At 40.5% G+C, this 22762-nt stretch overlaps 1 protein-coding gene across 2 annotated transcripts in view; it reads right to left on the bottom strand.

Annotated features, from left to right (window-relative positions):
* The window catches only part of LOC136857483 (F-box only protein 25), a 653389-nt gene extending 647631 nt beyond the window's left edge, over window positions 1–5758 (bottom strand). Inside the window, exons 1-2 of one of the 2 annotated variants that reach the window (XM_067136159.2) lie at window positions 5709–5758; window positions 5503–5617 (exon numbers count right to left, since the gene is read on the bottom strand). In XM_067136159.2, coding sequence (XP_066992260.1) covers window positions 5503–5617; window positions 5709–5730 — 137 coding nt within the window. In that variant the 5' untranslated portion in view covers window positions 5731–5758. Of the gene's footprint in view, window positions 1–2117; window positions 2196–5502 lie in introns of both variants that reach the window. The other variant, XM_068225201.1, reaches the window with a different exon arrangement.
* Window positions 5759–22762: the final 17004 nt, after the last annotated feature.

The raw sequence follows: 22762 nt of genomic DNA, 5'->3' as shown, positions 1-22762 counted from the left end.
TGGACAGTTGAAGCAAGGTGTGTTCTAAGCATTGTAGTGATCATCTAGGATGGCACGACGTGCAATGTAAACATGTGAACGTGTACGCATAATCACATTACTTATGTCAAGAAGGATGTTCAATAAGGGCACCTGCTTGATTGTATGGACCGTAATCACAGTGATGTAGTTCGAACATGGAGGCAGTACCCATACAGTTGGTCCGTTATTGGACATTATAAATTTTCCACCTATCTCATTCCTGGTTTCCAGCATTTCGCCCCAGTGTGCTAAATTGTTCTCATCAGTTGGTAAATTGCACACGTATCAAGATGCACAAGATGCATGGCTAGTGCATACCGTGGAGGCCACCACGTAGGTCATTTGGAGCCGCTCACAGTGCCAAATGCACTATGAGAGACTTTGTCATTTACTCATTCGGGACAAATATTTCAGGCTCCATATGGGAATCAGCATCTATATCACATGGAAGCAATATCAGGAGACAGGAACTGTTTATGGCTTGTCTCGCACTGGTCGTCCAGGTCAGAGGAACCTTGACTGCAGTACTGAAAAACAAACAACCGCGTTTCAACTCAAACTGTGAGAAACCACCATATGAGGCACAACTTCACCCTCGACACCCATGGTGAGGCCCAGCTCTCATACATAGACATCATGGCGCAGATGGGACAAACATCATGGTGAATGGTCTCTTTAGGAACAGCATAAAGTCCATGTCACTGATGAGAGTCGCATAACCCTTGTTCCTGATGATCATCAGCAACGTATTTGGAGGCAATTTGGTCGGGTTTCATGCTTCAAACACACTCTCCAGCACATGCAGAAAGTAGAGGTTCTCTAGGGCCACCATACACCAATCCTAGTCATGCAGGGATACAGGAACGACATCCTCCTACACACAGTAACACTGAATCGACAGCATTTTGGAGGAGAATTTATCTTAATGGACGATAATGTTCACATCCATCATGCTGTTCTCGTCAATGACACGATATCGTTCGACTAGAGTGGCCGCCATGTTCCCGGACACGAACCCTATCAAACATGCCTGGAATAAATCAAAGAAGGCTGTTTATGGACAACACGACACACCAACCACTCAGCGAGATCTACACTGAATCACCATTGAGGTATACGACAATTTGGACCAACATTATATTGATGAACTAGTGAACAGAATGCCAAGACAATTTTAGACATGCATCAAAGCAAGGGGATGACTTACCCGGTACTGGTGTGTGCTGTATTCAGTAAGTGAAATAGAGGACCTCCATTTGTTGTTTTGTTGAGCTGATATGGTACCTCTGTATGTCTGATTCGTTTTTATGTAAAGAATCAGGAACTCTTTAGTGCGAGGTGATGCAAGACTTTTTTTTTATGTATGAAATATTAACACTTTCTTACCAAAGTGGGAGCAAAAATCTTTACTATTTAAAAAAAGTGTTTTAGTGAATATATTTATACGAACATTTTAAAAAATGTATGAATATATCTTTATAAAGCTATGTTAAAGGGCAACATCAGGTAAGTACTTACGGCAAAATTTAAAAACACAACTCATTTACACAGTTAAAAAAATATATTTCTTGACAGACAGACTTGAAGGATGAAGTGATTATAATAACATAAACGAGACAAAATACGTATGGCCTCCTATTTCACTAACATTACAAAATTATAATAACAACAAGAATAATTAGTGCAATGAGACAGAAACAATTCATTATGACTTTCATGGATTTCAAGAAAGCATATGATTTAGTGGATCGTGAGACACTTCTAAACAAGCTCAGGGAATTTGGAGTCGAAGATAAATCATTGACACTAATACAAGAGACTCTCACTGACACACACTTCCAAGTAAAGTCCCTGGGTGAGCTGTCAGAACCATTTGAGATAAGAACAGCCCTGAGGCAGGGGGATGGACTTTCCCCACTCCTGTTCAATTGTGTTGAAAAGATTGATTGGTCCTAACCACACGACCAACTCGCCCGGTGGGATTTTCTGGAGGACCACGATATTTAAATACCTTGGCAAGATCATTACCCCAAACGACAATGAAAAGAAAGCACTGGGGGAGAGAGCAAGCATTTAAAATAAGCCATGCTACTTACAGATCCAAATCCTGCCAGGCTAAACTGAGACACTACTGCATAGTAGTCTGACCGGCAGGCCTTTACGCTGCAGAAACACTAGAAAAAATGGAAGATATGTCAATTGAGAAAAAGGAAAAGAAGTTCCTCAGAAAGATTTTGGGCCCTCAGAAAAAGTCAAACAAGGAACTGTATGCGATAAAAGGAGAAACAAAGGTTAACCTGAAGAGAATGAACCCAGAGAGATTGGTGCATAGATTGTTACTTTAGAGGAAAAATGGAAATCTTATCCCAGCTGGCTGAAGGAGGTGCAGGTAAATGATTTAAGACCAGAGGACCATCTTTAGGAAGGCCTAAAATGTAATTCCCAAATATTAGTCATTAATGGTCCTACTGATAAATACTACATAACTAAAGTTATATAGAATTAAGTTTCCAATCATTTATGTCTTATACATCTTTACCGTACCGGCTATGATGACAAAGATATTTGTGAATTTGTATTTTTGTTGCTAAGTCCATATCAGCGCCGAGCCACAAGAAAATGGGTAAAGAGAATTTAATGAAAATTGGTATATAGAGTCGGGGAATAAGAAACTACAGTCTAAGCTATAAACAATTTTATTCACCCTGGATGAAATGGTAGTTTAGGGGAAGGCACTTAAAATTTAATTTTTAATTACCTATGTTATTGGTCCTATTGAAAAGGACTACAAAGCAAACGTTATAGAGAATACAATTTCCCAAAACCCACTACGACAGATTCATCTCGCCTCATACCCGACCCCGTAGAGAAACGGGACAAGGGTTGGACAAACAACAAACCATACCGACTATGATCAGAGGGGTATTTCAGAGTCACAAGAAAACTAAATGCGAAGGCCTACAATATCAAAAGCTTATAAAATTAATCAACAATAGCATAGCATTGACCATTGTTCGTTGTGATATTCTTTGTCTCTTATGCTGCCAATTAAATTGAAATAATAAATTGTGATACAGTTCAATATGGAACATCATGAAATTTTTATCTTTATTTCTTATGCTGCCACTCATCTCCGATATATTTATGGCATCACTGCTGTGTCCGAGCATAACAGCCTGCCTGAATATTGGTGGTAAATGGCTGGGGAGTGAGATAACTTTCTTCTTTAGCATGCCATTGCTCTGATTCATACATTTTCTAATACTGCTGGTATGTAACACACTGGTTCATCATAGTATTCCAGCTATTCGATCCCTACTCTGACACGCTGATTGGAATGATCAGTGTCCACACTTAACGGAATATTGGCAGAGGCTCACTTAAGACCTGGTCTAGAATTACAATTTCGGCCTATTCCAAATTACAGCACCATAATCCACTGAATAACTCAAAATTCAACCTTGAAAAGAGCCGTTTCTTAAGAAAATCTTCTTCCTCTCCACTTGTAATAAATTCTACATTCATTTTATTCCATATTAGCAGCAAAGAGGTGGTTTGCCTCCAAGTCAGATAGTTATTTTTTCCCGCCAGTGCAGTAAATTGACATTTCCCGACTCATCGGGTACCCTTCTTAAACAGATAGATTTTGCCCTAGGACTCTACATTATTCACACCTACCCCGAAATTAAAGAGTATTCATGGCTCACGGCTGTCTGTGGCCTGGTCATTCCAGCTCTGGAACTTTGGACTGTTAAATCGGCAGCATACTACTGTTCATTAAAAGTGAGAAAAGGTGCAGTTTTCCATTTGATAGAGTATTTTAGATGATATCATTGCTTTTAATCGTGACATTCCTACTGGCGTCATTGTAAAGACCTATGTTGATTTCAGTTGGGAAAATCACTAAGACAGTGGATGTAAAAAGACAGGTGGGGAGCAAGTGTGAGCATCTGCTATTATGATGAAAACTCCCCAACTTGATTGTGACTGATGGTACCGTAGGCAAGATGGCCTACCATTACAATGAAAATTCCCTAATCCAGTCTTCACATAAGAAAAGACGTTTGGTGACTTCCCCGTCGCGTTTCTAGGGTAACGTTAAGAGCTATGCAATTTAAAACAATCTTACAACGTGTACACTACTCAATCTAGAGTTCTATATACAATATAGAATTCCGTAGCGAAACACGGGCACATCAGCTAGTATTTTATAAGACCGACTCCCGTGTCTGAATGGTCAGCGTACTGCCCTTCAGTTCAGAAGTTTCCGGATTCGATTCCCGGCCGGGTCGGGGAATTTCATCGCTTCTGATTAGGCCTAATTCTTCTATTTCAAGGACTGGGTGTTTGTGCCTGTCACAATACACTCCTCTTCATATTCAGACAACACACCACACTACCAATCACCACAGAAACACGCACTAGCCATTACATTCCTCCATATAGGTTTGGCGTAAGAAAGGGCATCCGACCGTAAAACAGGACCAAATCCGCATGTGCGACCCCGCAAATGTGATAAAAGCGGAAGCAGAAGAAATATTGTATAACTTAAAATATAAGGTTTTTATTTGCATGTAGGCTATAGTTTTCAATTTTTAAACACACACACCATCCACCACCACCCCGAAAATAAATCCGGAGTACGGCCTTGGTTCTACACGAATTGTTTACACATAAAAATAGCTTACAATAAACGCGAGGAGGGTAGAGTACGTACAGTCTGGCACTATACGATAGAAAATGCACTGTTTGTACCAGTATAATCTCCGCGTATATTTCAGTACCATTGTATTTAACATTGGCATAAGGTACGGTACATTGAGACAGTTGCGTAATGCCTTTGTGTCCAGCAGGTCATCGTGTGCAAAGCATATCGGGTGTGCAGACCGAAGCAGTACGCAAACAGATAGGTCTTTTTAATAAACCATGAGCCGAAAATAACAAGAAAGTAGAGACAGAAAGGCTGAGTTCTGGGATAAAGCTGAGTAATGGGGTTGCATTAATCCAATTCTTTATGAAAATAATATTGAAGTTCGACGTCTCTCCGAGGTCGTGGCAGGCGGAAAACATTTCGTTTCCCGTTTTCATATCCCGACCAAGAAATAATATTCCTCTTTTGATGAATAACATTGGTTATAACAAACAATATAATGTTCAAAGAATAACCACGGATGCAGATATTCGTCCACACTATAAATACGTGAGTTACGGTAATACAGTTTCAGTGCAAGGAAAGTCCTTCCCATATGAACATGGCAATACTCTTTAGAGAAAAGCACAACAGTCACCCTGAATGCCAAATATAGGCTACATCAAGGTCTCAGAAGAAATAAGATGTACAGCGAATTTCTCCACACAAGACACTTAATTTAGAAGATAAACCATTGTAAGTACGTTAACGCTTCGACATAGCATCACAAAGTAAAAGAAATAATGACGTATTGATTTAAGCCAAGATCAGCTGTGAGTGTGTAAACAAACCTCGGATCCATGTTTTCTTGCTGGTTTCCACTGCCTTGGTGTCCGCACTCCAGGATTTTCTTTTTTTCCCATCCCTCTTCTGTTTTCACCCACTCTTCTCCGGGAGAACGCCAATCTTTGGATATAAAAGGCATTTTACAGGGATTTCTGCAACTCTGTTACAAGCACACCGAAGTAACCAAGCACACATCAAACAGAATACTGACCGACCAAAACATAACAGCGCATGGCTTTGTTGATAGCTTTGACGTCTTCCAATCAGCTGTTCTGTTCTGTTCGTGAAGTTGATTTGGGCTCGTTATTTCACCCAGTCACAATACTATTTTATGTTTGTACTAGTTCTACACGCGGACACAATGCCAATAAAGTAGTACACCAATGCAGTTCACAATTTGTTCTGAGCACGAAGTACTTCAAGATTGAGGGAAGTAGACCATGCAGCGGACTCACAAAATGGTTTCAAAGCTCTTGAAGTAGTTCAAGAGGAGAGATATAGGAAATATAGGAAAAGGAGATATAGGAAAAGCACAGGGACACAAGGTATACCAATCTTCACGCTAGAGTGGCCGACCTCAGCGACTTCTACAAAACATACACACCGGGCCAACATATAATGGATAAGCAGGAGAGGGCAGGGGAACGACGGAGGGGTGGATATATGTGCGAGTGGGGGACTTTGGACAGATGGAAAGAAATATCTGAGCAACGTATATGGGGGATGTAGAGAGCGCAAAAGTTAGTTGTATGAGAAAACCAAGTTTCTTGCAAAGCGACTATATGAGGAGATGTTTCGTGCATGAGAATTTTGAATTCGTATTGTTTATTTTGTAGGCTCCTAGCATTCCATAGAAGTATGTGTACTACCAGTATTAAAGATAAGGTGTAAACTTTCTCGAAGTTGACTAATAACTGGTAAGATATTGGGGAGATCTCCAATTAGTTGAGTAAGCTGCATGAGAAGATGGAGAACACACTGTTGAACATGTTCTCGCTGTGGGAGTGCAGTAGCTGTTGGGTGATGCTGTGCGGGTTGCAGAGGCATTGACGGGCTCGATGTTGAGGGAGTTGTCTGACTGGGTTGAATGGGGTATTGAGAACTCAGAGATTGAGAGGGGCGAGAGGATGTAGTAGGTTGCACTAGCTGGAGATAGCCAGCTCTATCATATCCGGAAGAAGGCTTAGGTGACAAATCCTTAACAATCACTTGTGTGAATTTGCGTTTGCGAGGGATGTCTGGTATGGGAGAAGGATGTTGAGAGGGCAGGGGAGGAAATTGTTGTATGTTATTATACTCAGAATAAGTAGGTGGAAATAGTCGAGCAGAAGCTTCTGAGAAGGAGATGTTATCAGTGCACATGAGTTTTTTTATTTCCACTTGCTTCTGATGAACAGCACAATCTGATGAACCCGTTTCGTGTTCCCGATTGCAATGTACACATAATTTGACATTAGCAAGGCAGTCTGAGGTAGCATGATTCAAACCACAGTTGCGACAGCGAAAGTTAGTGGACTGGCAATTGCGTATGGTGTGACCATAGCGCTGGCACTTGGAACAAATAATGGGGTAGAATATAAAGGGATTGACTTCTAACATTACGTGATAGATTGAAACATATTTGGGCAAAATTTTGGAGCAAAAAGCAATCTTTACGGAGCCGGTAGGTAGATATACTGCCTGACCATCTTGGAGGGTTTTACGGCGTAGGCGATGAACAGAATGAACTTTGACGTCACTCTGAAGTAAAGTAAGAATATCGGATTCAGTTAGATCTTTCTCAACACCGCGTATAATGCCTACTCGGAAGATATTGGAGTGAGGAATAAAGGCATGCAATTTGTGTGTATCAAAGAACTTATTCTGCAAAAAGTCATTAGCATGATTAGGAGAGTGAAAGTTTACCTGAATCTTGTTACGGCCTTTATACTGGATGGATTTAACAGGAAATTTTCTTTCATGAAGTAAACGCCCAATAGCCATAGGGTGCGGGTTGCCAATGTTATTTCCTTGTGTGGATGAAACAAAAACAAGATATGGTCCCGGGTGGTTTAATGGGTATAAATTACATGCAATAGGATTAGGAGGTTGGACAGGAAGGGGAGGGTTATTATTGCATTGGGTCGAAGTTTGCAAAGAAGGGGTAGTAGTAGAACTATCATGCACGTTTGTATCCATTTTCACTTCTTCTTCCCGTGCAACATTACTATTTGACGCGGGATGAAAGTCCCGAGTACCTCCACTATCAGAACTCATGCCACCACTTTACAATCACACGCAAGCTAGCACTCGAATGAAGGAGTAGGTTCTAGAAACTTCAGACACCGAACACGAAACCTCGAACACAACGAACCGTACAGTACGATGTCGCGGACGAGACTGTTCCAATCAGCTGACTGCACTACTTCTTCTTCCCCTATTTGAAAGGTTAATGGGCACTTACTTTAACCCAGTTTCAAAAACTATTATGGTTCTTCATTATACCACTCGCTGAATCCACACTCAAATGTATAATATATAAATTAACAGCTCATCATTTTTGTACGTACAACACTGGGTTCAGATAGAAACAGAGAGGTGAGGGAATCAAGTATCTACTGTGAAACATAGGAAGAGTGAGGGAAACCTACCTAACCTAGTTTCTATTGACAGGAAAAACACTAGGTGCAATTCATCACGCCTGGCTGATCCTCCTCGGCGACTTGTTACTAGACAAACATGACTCGACCAACATTTAGGGGTTACAAAAGGACGGTAGGAAAACAAAATATTGGGAAAGATATTGAGGGAAGTGCGATGATGATATCCAAGATCTACAAAAAAAGTACATACCGAGTCGTAAGTAGGAGAGATTTCGAATAATTGACGTTAGCTGTGACAGTGACCCTGTAATAATTAAGAGGGGAATTCCTCAAGGCAGTATTATTGGACCTTAATGTTTCCTTATATGTATCAATGATATGTGTAAAGAAGTTGAATCAGAGATAAGGACGTTTGCAGATGATGTTATTTTGTACAGAGTAATAAATAAGTTACAAGATTGTGAGCGGCTGCAGGGTGATCCCGATAGTGTTGTGAGATGGGCGGTGGGCAATGGTATGATGATAAACAGGGTTAAAAGTCAGGTTGTGAGTTTCACAAATAGGAAAAGTCCTCTCAGTTTTAATTACTGCGTTGATAGGGTGAAAGTTCCGTTTGGGGATCATTCTAAGCACCTAGGTGTTAATATAAGAAAAGACCTTCATTGGGGTATTCACATAAATATGATTGTTAATAAAGGGTACAGGTCTCTGCATATGCTTATGAGGGTATTAAGGGGTTGTAGTACGGATGTAAAGGAGAGGGCATATAAGTCTCTGGTAAGACCCAAACTAGAGTATGGTTCCAGTGTATGGGACCTTCACCAGGATTACTTGATTCAAGAACTGGAAAAAATCCAAAGAAATGCAGCTCGATTTGTTCTGGGTGATTTCCGACAAAAGAGTAGCGTTACAAAAACGTTGCAAAGTTTGGGCTGGGAAGACTTGGGAGCTTGGAGACGAGCTGCTCGATTAAGTGGTATGTTCCGAGCTGTCAGTGGAGAGATGGCGTGGGAGGACATCAGTAGAAGAATAAGTTTGAGTGGTGTCTTTAAAAGTAGGAAAGATCAAAATATGAAGATAAAGTTGGAATTCAAGAGGACAAATTGGGGCAAATGTTCGTTTATGGGAAGGGGAGTTAGGGATTGGAATAACTTACCAAGGGAAATATTCAATAATTTTCCAATTTCTTCGCGATCATTTAAGAAAAGGCTAGGAAAACAACAGATAGGGAATCTGTCACCTAGGAGACTGCCCTAATTGCAGATCAGCATTGATTGATTGATTGATTGATTGATTGATTGATTGATTGATTGATTGATTGATTGATTGATTGATTGATTGACAGTTGTCCTACCACTGTAAAACAAATGCTAAGATGAAGACGATTCATTCCGTGAGTTGCAAGCGTGACAAATGACGGTTGCGATCGTAAAGGGATCGTATCACTAACAATTTATGTAAACAAAACGAACTGTATAGTAGGAGTGATTTATTTTGCAAAACCGTGTCAGACATAATGATTAGAAAGAAGTACATGACATATAAGCAGACGAGAATTACGTCATTGTAACTGAATATTTGAATCCACTAAATATTGATTTAGAATACGTAGGATCTCGGGATTGGGTTTGTAAACAAGACACATCGGAAGAGGGTGTTTTATATAGAATAATCTCGAATAGAATTGGCGGCGGGGGGATATGCATGCGGGACATTAAAAGATCAAATGATTAGCATCAGCATCTGAGAGGCAACATACACAGATTGAGTGATCGAGAAAATGAAATCTAAATCTGTACTGAGGTGTTAATGCATGATTAAAACGAAGTCGAATGATATTTATAATGTATCGACGTGTGTATGTAGTAGTGTCATACCAGTGTTTTGTGGGTAAGAGAGGTTGGACACGATAATAGAAGGCCCATTTATGTACTGCGGATTCGGTCCATAAACGTTGCCAAGTGCTTTGCTCTTGTCGTTTTAACAAGGTACAGAAATCGGATGCTGGAGCAGCAATCGTAAGGGGAGAGGTAGATGACATAGAAACATCTTTCGCTAACCTATCAGCTCGTTCGTTACCAGGAATACATTTATGTACAGGTATCTAAATAAGCGTGATAGTAAAACCTAATTGTTTTAAGTCGTATAGGATGTTCTTCACATTATATATACTGTACCGTACCCAGGGGTAAATACCCTCTAGACGATGCCTCCATTCCTGTATGAACATCCGACTAACTCAGGGTTGAGCAGAGAGTGGGTTGGTTGTCGATTGGGTCAGGATAAAAGTCGGAGTTCTACTCTAAATGGAGGTATAACACGAATGAGAAACAATCATATGGGGTAAGATGAATTTATTTATAAATATCCCATACCTCATATCTCTTATGAATCACATTGGCCTTCTACGTTATGAGATCCGGTTCGTTTCCTGTGCAAATCATTGGGCAAAAACAGATTCCAACCTAACTTTGAAGATCCTATTCTTTCAACGTAGTTATGCAGCTCCTTCGAACAGCTTCTGAAATACCATGCGTCATGCAATTAGCTGCACCTGTCTCCCTGAATAACCAAAATAAAATAACGTAGTAAGTATACAACATTAATCTTGGATGAATTTGTCAATCTAATCCTCCTAGCATTTATATATAAGGAAAACTCGGAATATTCTAAGTAAACATGCATAACTGAACAACAAACTAATCCTAACAAATCCCTCATTACCCCAACTATCTATTCATAAATCAGAATGAAAATGAAAAGTACATGCATTATTCTCTTATCCGTATATACAACAATTTCAAAATGAATCAAACACATGCCGTCAGGGTTACTTTACATGAAATAAAAACCCTATCTAAACTGCCCTAGTACTTTAGCATAATTCATATAACATTCCATAATTAACACAAGCATCTTGTCTTAAATTTCTGGCGACTCCCGGGATACATTGTAGCAGCTCACATCCCTGCTGTATATAGGGATCTACTCCATGTCGATCACAGCTTCAACACGTGGAAATGCACTTCCTTCTTCCATAAGCGAAGCCATCTTCTTGCTGAAAAGTTATTTACACTGGAACAGTTATATCTTCCAGCTGCACGACTGAAACACTTGTTTAAAATTAGATACTGTTACTGATATAACACTTCAATATCCGCGATCACAATACACTTCTACGCTATCCAAACAGCCCGATCAGAATACACTTCCACACTCTCCAATCTATCCAGTCAGAATGACGCTCTCCAGAGCTCGGGTACCGAGGAAGCTTCGGTAACGCCGTTTCAACTCTGGGGTTCCCGGTTGTCTAAACAAACCACCAATCAGAAAGCTTGCTATGTATGATGACCCAATATTAATTATAATACATTTATGAAAAACAGTTCAAATGATAGCAAATCTTTTCCTCTGATTATAATATCGTAATTCTAATTATGTTCCACTTCTAGACCTGTGGAAATCCGATGAATGACAGAAATTAACACCAGCAACTGTACACGTTGGTCAACCTGGGATTGAGACTTGGCGCGATGTAGACTCCATACTTGCCAAATCCTCACGTTCTTATTGGCTGAATATAATGCTTGGTCATCATCCAGTACACGTGCCGAACCTTGCCAACGCTTGGTTACGCGAAGCTATTCTCACGGTCACAAGGAAGTGTTAGGCAATGTCCAGCGACGTGATGTCTCCATCTATCTTGGGATTCAATACTTTAACATTTATGACTGTAATTTATATGAATAAAATTTATATATTTTGTCAAATAATACTCTAAATATTTCATATGGGCCGGCAGGATACGGATCATCCCTCTCTTACCCAGGGAAAAATATGAATACGTAGTATATACTTTTTAAATATATATTATTTGACTGTATACGATCATCTGGATATATGGAATCTCTTTCTTTCAGTACTATTTGCCGTCTCGCAGGTTTGCATTTTCTTCCCATAATCGCTCATTGTCTTGGCGGATATTGTGGTATTTCTCTAGTAAGGCGTGAGAACGTCGCTGCACGCTATCACACTCTTCACAATCTTCTTCTTCTGAATAAATTTCTCTTTCCATTTCCGTAAAGTTGGCATTCTCAGTATCTTCTTCGTTGTCTCCTTCCACCATCACTGGTCCATCATTCGGGTCTTCTTCTTTTTCTCCATCATCTTTGCTTCTCTCTCCTTCCTTTTCTTCTGGGATGTCATCTATTCTGATTTGACCTCTGGGGTAATAAAGCTTGAGGTTGGAAGCGTTAAAATCTTTCACTACCGATCCGTCCAAGCTTAGAACTTTGTAAGAATTGTTTCCATAAACCTGAATTACTTTATATGGACCTATGTACAGTTCAGCAAACTTTTGACAAAAACGTGCCGACACATCTGAGCTCTGAGGACGTTTTATCAGTGCAAGCTCATCGACTCGCAGTTGTCGATGGAAGCGCTTGTTCCGGCTTCTGCGTAGCCTCTTGTCTGCCTGAGCCTTTAATCTTTCTGCAGTTTCACGTATGCATATTTCTGCAGACGGTCGTGGATCATTTGGACATTGGATTTTCTCGTGCCAAGGACGCTGTGGGTACTCATTGAGGTGAATGATGCTGGGAATCTGTCCGGTACTTTCATGCTTTGTAGAGTTAATGCTTTCCATAATAATTAGTACATCATCTGGCCATTTCCAGTGTTCTCTTGGTATGAAGATTCGACAGTACTTCGCTGTCTCCCTCATGACACGTTCGCTCGGGTTAGACTCCGGATGTCTAACTGAACTCAACGCATGTGTTATCTCCATTTTCTCTAGCTCCCTCTTGAAAGCTGGCGAGGTGAACTGTGGCCCATGATCACTTAGTTTACTCTCTGGCTTACCCATTCTTGGAATAATTTTGTTTTTAATCTGATGTAGTGCGGATTTAGTGTCAGCCTTTTGTACTGGGCAAAGAGGTACATATTTAGAGAATACGTCCATGCAGACTAGAATATATTTCACACCACGACGTCCTGCAGGCAACGCACGAAAATAATCAATTGCGAACAGTTTCCTGGGCATTGTGGGCAATACTGGTCTCGGTTGCTGTTTTAATAGAAAGGTGTTAGGTTTGATACATTGGCATGTGCCGCAGGTTCGCAAAACTTGTTGAATCATGCGCCTCATCCTTGGCCAAATGAAAGTTTCTTGTAAAGTAGCTGTTACTTTTTCTATACCCGCGTGTCCAGTATAATGATGCCCTAACCATATCAGATCCATCTGGAACACTGGTGGAACAACAATGCGAAATTTAGTGTGTTCTTCATCAATGAATTTATGTAGTAAGTTATTAAAGTAATGATATTGGGCTGCCTTATTTTGTGCCTCTATGAAACTTGGTGTACCGGGTTTGAGTTCCTTATTAAAGTAATCAATTAATAATTTGGTTGATCCATATTTTTTCTGTTCTTGGCCTAAACTTGGTAACTTGTCTAAAATGTTTTGGTCTTCTTCGCCAAACATCGCCAGATTTACAGTAGCTTTACATCATCCAGGTTTCGGCTAAGTGCGTCTGCCACGGTGTTCAATTTGCCTGGGCAATGTTCTAGTGTCAGATCGAACTGTTGCACAAATAACGACCATCTGTATACCCTGTCGCTACCCACACTGGACTTTAGGATGAAAGTTAATGCCTTATGGTCAGTTCTAATGATGATCGGGAATCCGTAAATATACTTTTTCCATTGACCTAGGGCGACTACAATGGACAGCATTTCTAGTTCCGTTGTGGTCCATTTTAATTCATGGTTACGTAACTTCCTGCTTGTGATCCTTGGTTCGTTCTCTGGATTTTCCTGATATAGACCGGCTCCTATGCCCACATTTGAGGCGTCTGTTTGGATAATGAAAGGATGGTCGTATGAAGGATAGCCTAGCTTCACTGCCTTCGCCAGCATTTCTTTGGTTTTTCTGAAAGCATCATCTTGGTCTTCTCCACATTTCCATTTATTGTTCACCTTTAAAAGTTCCTGTAATGGTGCTACAGTATCCGTATACGACTTGCAATGATCAGAGAAGAACTGACAAAGTCCTGAAAACTGTCTGATATGCTTAATTCTGGTAGGTTTCGGGAAATTTTGTATTGCAGATATTTTCGCCGGATTAGGCTTGATCCCTTGTCCATCGATGACATGGTCCAAGAATAACGTACTCCGACTACAAAAGTGGGATTTCTCTAGATTTACTTTGAAGTTGCAACGGTTAAGGTCTGCCAAAAGACGGTTGATTTTGTCCCAACGAGCTAGAAAGAGGACTATAGAGTGGCTATTGGACCGCCATATTTGAATCTACTTGAAAGCCACGTCCGCCATATTTTAAGCGACCAAATCGAGTAGGCTTGTGATGAAGCAAGTGCAGAGGCTGCGGGAATAAATACCGTTTCACAGTTTTTTTTATTAGGGAAGCACTCAAAGATGCGCAATGTCTGTTTAAAAGGACATTAAAAAAATACAAGATACAGGCTACGTACTTACATATTGTATAAAGAAAGAAAATTAGCGCATTTCCACTAGTCCGAATTACAAAACAAATCACAAGACATTGCCAAAAATTTAGACCCACTTACAGGGAATGAAAATATAGAACTGAAAACCTTGAGCAAAGCAATATAACAACATCGAGAAATAATTCATATAACTTTAATAATAATAATAATAATAATAATAATAATAATAATAATAATAATAATAATAATAATAATAATAATAATAATAATAAATCCTGATATCTTTCCATTTACCTGGAATTGGCATTTTGTATGGATTTAGCCTAATTTTACGACCGGATGCCCTTCCTGACGACGCCAACCCTAGGTGGAGTGATGTATTTACTATTGCGTGCTTCTGTAGTGGTTTGTAGAATGTTCTGTTGTGTGTAGACGAAGAAGGTTATCCAGTCCCGGATCCAGAGGAATTAACTGTCGACTACCCGTTTAAAATGCTCAACCCGGTCGAATCTGGTGCCCTCTGAACCAAAGGCCAGTATGCTGATCATTAAGCCAAGAAGCCGGACACTAAACAACTTGGCAGGTTAGATCCTGGCTCAGTACGATAGTATTTAGGTGCTCAAATCCCTCAGAACTCCTGCGGGACAACATTCCGGCACCTCAGCTTATCCGAAAAAGTAGTTAGTAGGGCGTAAAACTAATAATAATTTACGAAAAATAAGTATTCTAGAGCCGTGGGGTACAAGGTTTGAAGCACTTATCCAGCAGACCCTCACAAGTACGACTTCTAAAGTGAAATTCCTTGGAGAAATCTCTGAGCCTTTTGAAATATGTACGGGCGTTCGTCAAGGTGACAGCATCTCCCCTATTCTGTTTAACTTAGTTCTAGACAAAGTTATTAGAGAGTGGGAAAAGGATATCAAGGGTGTGAACATCGGAAATTTGGGAAGCAAGGTCAATGTGAAATGTTTAGCATTTGCTGATGATCTCGCAATCATTACTAAGACCAAGGATGAAACAAGGTATGCCATACAGAGACTACACAATATAGCATCAAAGGCAGGCCTCCAGATATCCTACGAGAAAACCAAGTACATGGAAAATCTACGTCAAAATAGCAAAAGAACTCCGCTAGAGATGGAAAACGGCACAATTTCACAGGTGCCCTCCTTCAAATACCTTGGAGAAATTATACTACCATCAGGATTAGACAGTAGTGCCAATGTAGAAAGAAACACCAAACTACATAAGGCATACAGACTGACGTGGAATTACTACAACAAAAGAGTCATATCGCGTAATGCAAAATTACGACACTACAAGACAGTTGTATTGCCCGAAGCTTTATATGCCTCAGAAACCATATGCTTAGGTGGTCACTCTAAAATTACAGAAATTGAAAAGCAGGAGCGGAAAATTCTCAGGAAAATTTATGGTCCTACGAGAGAAAATGGAATGTGGATTAAGAGGAAAACAGCGGACCTCTACTCCTTCACCGACAGGTTTACTGATGCTGTACGGAAAAGGCGCCTTAATTTCTATGGCCATATCTACAGAATGAACAGCGACAGACTAACTAAAAGGTTATTCAAAGTAATCAACTCAAAGAAGGTCAAAATAAAATGGCTAGAAGAAACTAAGGCGGACCTCCAAGAAATAAATATTACAGACGACATCATGGAAAATCGTGGAGCTTTTAGAACCAAAGTAGCTAATCATAAATTTAGGGAGAAACCAAAAAAGACAACTGGTAGGAAGTGGTCGACAGAACGCAAGATGCAACACAGTGCATTCATGAAGAGATTTTGGGAGGATAAGAAGGCACAAACCATCAAACCAACTAACAAGTTCAAACGCGCTCTATGAATGGGCATAACGAAGGAATAATAATAATAATAATAATAATAATAATAATAATAATAATAATAATAATAATAATAATAATAATAATAATAACAATAAAATAAGAACAAGAATTTGTAGGATAAACAATTTGATATAATTGCTAAAAAAGAGAACAGTTCTTCTTGTGATAATGATCTTAAATCTCATAAGTTAACTTTCCTGAATAATTCACTTCGATTATCTTTGGAAGAAGATTATGGTAACGCCGATTTTTTATTTGCCTTATGTAGCACCCACTCAGACACGCCTTATAGCTACGATGGGATAGGAAAAGGCTAGGACTGCGAAGGAAGTGTCAGCGGCATTAAGGCACAGCAGCCCCCGTATTTGCCTGATGTGAAAATGGGAACCACGGAAAACCAGCTATCAGTGCTGTCGGCAGTGGGATTAGAACTCACTATATCTCGAATGCAAGCTAAGAGCTATATACCGCGAACCACGTAGCCAACTCGCTCAGTAGTAGTGGTGATGTAGGACTGAAAGTCCTCATATTACTCCGTATCGTTGGCAAAGGGGATGAGGTGACTAGGAAATTCTAAATATTGTAGGTGTGGCGTTGGACAGCAGGCGTCTTGTAACATCGTTGTTCACTTTATATTTATTTTCAAAATGCTGGGGAAATGTGCTCTGTAGGATACAATGTAATAATAAATAGTGGTAATGGTTTTTCGTCCTACCGACTACTTAGTACGGTTTTCGGAGAAGCTGAAGTGCCGGAGATTTGCCCCGGTGGAGTTCCCTTACGGGCCGGTAAATCTACTGACACAAAGGTAACCTATCTGAGCACCTTCAAATACCAAATACAAGAAAATAAAAGTAGGCCTAATGTACTCGTGCTGGATTGTGCTACACAGGCAAAGTAATTCTGCTAATCGCCCAAAACTGTGTACTTTAGTAATAAAAGAATCTTATCTAAAATATTATATTTATTCTTCGTGTTTTCTCTACAATTTATGCAATTGCATGCCACACACGTACAGAGCATATTTTCTTCGATCTAATCTATTAGAAGTGTCGCACCGAATGCGGAGAAATTATATGAATGGCGCTTAAACTATGGAGTCGCTATTTCGCCTTGGCACCACCCAGAGCACTGTAGCAGCCATGTTAGCCACTCTATAGTCCTCTTTCTAGCTCGTTGTTTTGTCCAAATGTTCTTCAATTGTTTTTGAACAGAAAATTATGTCGTCGATGTAAATAATGGTAAATGCTTTTATATCTGGACTTAAGTTATCTTCCAGTGCACGGATGAGAGCAGAACTTGAGTTTTTCAACACAAAGGGCAAACGTAAGAAATGATAGGTCTGGTTGTTGAACATGAAACCGGTTAACATACTAGATTCTGGATGTAATTCAATGTGATCGAATGACGAAGTTAAATCAACGGTACCGAAGTATTCCATGCCTCCAAACCGCTTTAAAATGCCCTTGATTGCTGGATCTTGTGTATACTCGGGGACTAAGCGCTTGTTGACCTCTCTCGCATCCAAACATACCCTCACAGAACCGTTTGCTTTTGGAACAGTCAAGATGGGACTCAAAAATGGTGTAGGCGACTTGGTAATGATCCCATTCTTCTCCATATCATCTACCAACTCCTTCACTTGAGGGAATATCTTCTCGGGAATGGGGTATGGCCTCTGTTTAAATGGCTCCCAGTTATTTACAATAATTTTGTATTTATAATTAGGTATCTTTCCTGGTTTTGATCCAAATACATTCTTATATTGTACTAAAATTTTCTTCATTTTCCCACGGGCTTCTTCACTCACTGGTGCCTCAGCTAGTTTATCTGGTAACAATTTCGAAAATTTTTCATCCTCCTCGGCTTCTAAATTTAACGTCATAGAATCAAAATACTCTACTAGCTCATCACAGTTTTCTACAAAATTTACTGGGAATTCAAAAGATTCTTCTTTTCCCTCGGTTACAGATGCTGTCCAAATCCTTTCATCTCCAACATTTTCCTCAACTTGTTCTAATCTCAGCTCTTCTCTAGAATTTTGTGGCCGCAAAATTATGTTATAGTTTCCCATGTTTATCAAGGCATTGTATTCTCCGAGAAAATCTGCCCCGAGAATTAAGTTAAATTCCATCTTTGGTAGAATTACACATGGATGTGACATGACTAAATTTCCAATTTGGATGTCCAAAAGAGCCTGCTCCTTACACACAGTAGTCTTGTCCGGTACAATTCCCCTGACTTTTAGCTTTGATATAGGAATAGTGAGTACTTTCATCCGTAATTTCAGTTCGTTGATCAGTGCCTGAGACACTACACTAATCGACGCTCCTGTGTCCACCAAATTTTTCACACGTAAATGACCAGCTCTGGTATAAATTACGGGTAAGCGCTTTACAGATTTGTAATTTTGTGGTACTTCTTCTTCAACTAAATCCTCGGGTCTTACAATCCAACAGTCTACAGATACTACAGTCCATCCATTATTATCCCCTTCGGTCAAATTCAGGCTATCTTCCTCATTATCTATTGTGCTTTTTTTTGTCCGTCCCTCTGCCCTCATAATTAGGAGCATTGGGATTGAACCTATTTTCTTGCTGTCTTACACGGTGTTCCCTGTAAGCAACACTTTCTGCCCCATGACAGTCTTCATTATTGCTGGCTTGTATGGCTCCTCTCCACCGGTCTTCCTCCTGCCTTTTTCCTCTCAACTCTTCAACGTACCGTTTGACTCTTCGCTTCTTTGGTCATGGTTCTCCTGGTAATTTCCTCTTCCTGCTCGGGGATATCGCTTTCTCGTTGTTGAACGCCATGTGGTTTTATTCGTCAGAGGTCAGCACAATCAGACTGCTACAGCCCCAGTGGTAGGGGGACAGAGTCACGCGCCTCACCGGCGTCAGTGAGTTCCGAGACTTTGTCTGGGTGAAATAACGAGCCCAAATCAACTTCACGAACAGAACAGAGTTCCTAGAATTTGACGAGCGTGGGTTATGGTATTGTGTTTGTGCGCTACAACATGGACCACGGCGTCCTAATGTGTATTCTGTACAGTGTACATAGTTTTGTGAATAAATGAAGGATGTAATGTACATTATGTTGGCCTTCCCTTTGCACTTAATGAAGAACATTGCGTGGACTGTGGGAAGAGCTCGGCCTCGTTCAACACGAGTAAGCAATTCGAAAACGAGACCGAACATTTTGGTCTTCCGATGCCCGATGTGATTCAGTGACGATATTACATCTCATAATCTGCGCATTTAGGCATATGTACAAGATTTTACATTTGTGTAAGGTACGAATGTGTTCGTTTTACCTCCAAACTTAACCACCCACGTGCTAGGTACTGCGCAACAAAGTACAAATAAGTGACTTCAACTAACGTGCCGTGTATGTGATTCACAACCATTTTCTACATGAAACACAGTGATTTGTGATGTGATTAACTGAGTTCTAATACAGTTCTCATTCATTTTAAACTTCGAGATTAAAGAGTGTGTTGCCGCCATCTTGCGCGGACGAATACAGTCTTGCCAACACAATTGGTGGAGATTCCAAGGAGTAGTAATCCAGAACCGTAGCAGTAGTTCCAGAAGTGGCCACCAGAGTGCAGCCCAGCCGCGCAGTGCTCTTTGGTTTTCAGCCCTGCTGTGGAAGGATACATCCTCCTGATCTGTAAGTAGTCTGGCATTCCCAGTCCTTTATAATACATCCATTATTTCTTGTTATCCTTCACCATGGATCCTGTCCAGCGAAAAAGTCTCATAAAAAGAGAGCAGTTATTAAGTCTCGTATAAAGCGTATAGCTAGTTTCGGCAGTACATTTAATGAAGGCTCAAATCTGAATGATATTCGAGTTAGGCAAAGGCTGCTATGTTCAAGTATGAATGATATTCGAGTTAGGCAAAGGCTGCTATGTTCAAGTAAGGAGGAATACAACGATGTTCAAACCCAGTTAGAAATTAGCGATACCGAAGAAGTTCATGATGCAGATAGGGAATCCACTAAAGAACTCATCCTAGAAATAGAATCGAAGATGGAAACTCTGTTGAATGCAAATTCGAATGCAACTTCCCCCGCAACATCTAGTTCTTTAAATACCAGTAGCATACATGAAATAAGACTCCCTACAATTTCACTGCCAACATTTACAGGAATTATTTCTGAATTTATTCATTTTCGAGATACCTTCCAGAGCCTAGTAATTAATAATCACGCCTTAACAGACATACAGAGGTACTATTACCTACTATAATGCTTATCGGGAGAACCTCATAAATTAATTGAAAGCTTGCCTGTCACTGAAAGCAATTTAAAGGTAGCTTGGGAATTAATCTTTCAGAGATATAATAACCCCAAATTGATTGTAGACCTACACGTTAAGCAACTGCTAGATCTTCCGTCAGCTAAAACAGAATCACCTAAGGATTTAAGAGTGTTGCTAAATCAACTGCTGAGCAACCTGAGCGCTATTGAAGTAATGGAAATAGATGTGCCTCTGCATGAAATTTTGTTATCTCGCTTAGTGCTAGATCGAATCAGCCTCGGTCTAAGAAAACAGTGGGAAGTTAAATCCTCAGATAATAAGTTCCCTCCCTTGAAGGATTTCTTGGAGAATAGTTGTCAACCTCTGGAGCTAATCAACCCCGAAAAACACCAAAGCGACAAGCAACAGGTCGTATCCAAACATGGTGGTGATAAGAGCGGTAAGAAGTCCTTTGTCACAACAGCAACTCATTGTGAGTTTTGTAAGGCTTCTCACATCCTAACAAAATGCCCTAAGTTTCGTGAAGCCAGCGTTGGAAATAGAATAGATTTCACCAAGAAGTGTAAACTTTGTTTTAACTGTCTGGGTGCTAATCATACTTTAAATGAGTGTAGTTCGGGAAATTGTCGAATCTGCAATAATAGGCCTCATACTCTGTTGCACAAGGAGCAGAGTACATCCTACAATGCTTCTACTACATCAGAAACCAACCAGACTCAGCAGCAAACCTACTGTGCTGTGAAGAGCAACTATACCCATGTAGAGGTTCTATTGTCAACAGCTCTCGTAGTGGTCACAGACAAACGTGGGAATGCACATCAGTGCCGAGCTCTACTTGATAGTGCGTCTCAAATGCATTTCATGTCCAGGCGTTTGGCAGATCGCTTAGGGATTGAATTGAGTCGGCACTCAATGCCTATAAGGGGAATTAGTGATACTAAGGCAACTGAATCATCACATATTTGTCAAATCCAAGTTACATCTAGGGTCACAGACTACACTACCCCTATTGTTTGTGCTGTACTTCCTCGCATAACTGGTCAGCTCCCTACAGTACAGCTTGACACGTCTGACTGGCAGCTACCACAGGACATTCCCTTGGCGGATCCTCAATTTAGTACACCAGGTGAAGTTGATTTACTACTGGGGGCTTCTGTGTTTTTTGACATACTGCGTCGTGGTCAACTCACGAGAGAAAATCATCCTATACTACAGGACACTGAATTTGGTTGGATCTTATCAGGCAAGATACCACCACACTCTCTAAAGTCTACCAGCAAAAAAGTAATGTCTTGTCTTGTGCGCGGCAATGAACTGCACGTACAGGTCTAACGATTTTGGCAACAAGAGGAAGTAAAGATGTCTCCCCCGCGTTCTAAGGAAGAAAGTCAGTGCGAAGAACACTTTGTGAACAACACTACTAGGGATAGCTACGGGCTTTACGTCGCACCGACACAGATAGGTCTTATGGCGACGGTGGGATAGGAAAGGCCTAGGAGTTGGAAGGAAGCGGCCGTGGCCTTAATTAAGGTACAGCCCCAGCATTTGCCTGGTGTGAAAATGGGAAACCACGGAAAACCATCTTCAGGGCTGCCGATAGTGGGATTCGTACCTACTATCTCCCGGATGCAAGCTCACAGCCGCGCGCCTCTACATGCACGGCCAACTCGCCCGGTCTACTAGGGATAGCACCGGAAGATATGTTGTAAGACTGCCTATTAAACCACACCATGAGGAACTTGGGGATTCATTTAAATACGCCACTCGTTGTCTCAGTCAAATTGAACAGCTGTTACATCGCCAACCAGACTTGAAGAAGGACTATGTTGAGTTAATGACAGAATATGCTGATCTTCATCACATGGAACTTGTGACAACGCAAACCAATAAGCCAACATATTACCTGCCGCATCATGCTGTAATTAAGCAGTCCAGCACTACCACTAAGGTCAGAGTCGTCTTCAACGCCTCTGCTAAAACTACTAGTAACTACTCACTGAATGATATCTTGATGGTTGGACCTATGGTGCAAGAAGACTTGTATTCTATCATCTTGAGATTTAGAACACATAAGGATGCCCTCACTGC

This window comes from Anabrus simplex, chromosome 1, assembly GCF_040414725.1.
Source record: "Anabrus simplex isolate iqAnaSimp1 chromosome 1, ASM4041472v1, whole genome shotgun sequence".
Taxonomy (NCBI): domain Eukaryota; kingdom Metazoa; phylum Arthropoda; class Insecta; order Orthoptera; family Tettigoniidae; genus Anabrus; species Anabrus simplex.
The sequence above is the reverse complement of the archived record's forward strand: the minus strand, read 5'-3'. Positions and strand labels throughout refer to the sequence as shown.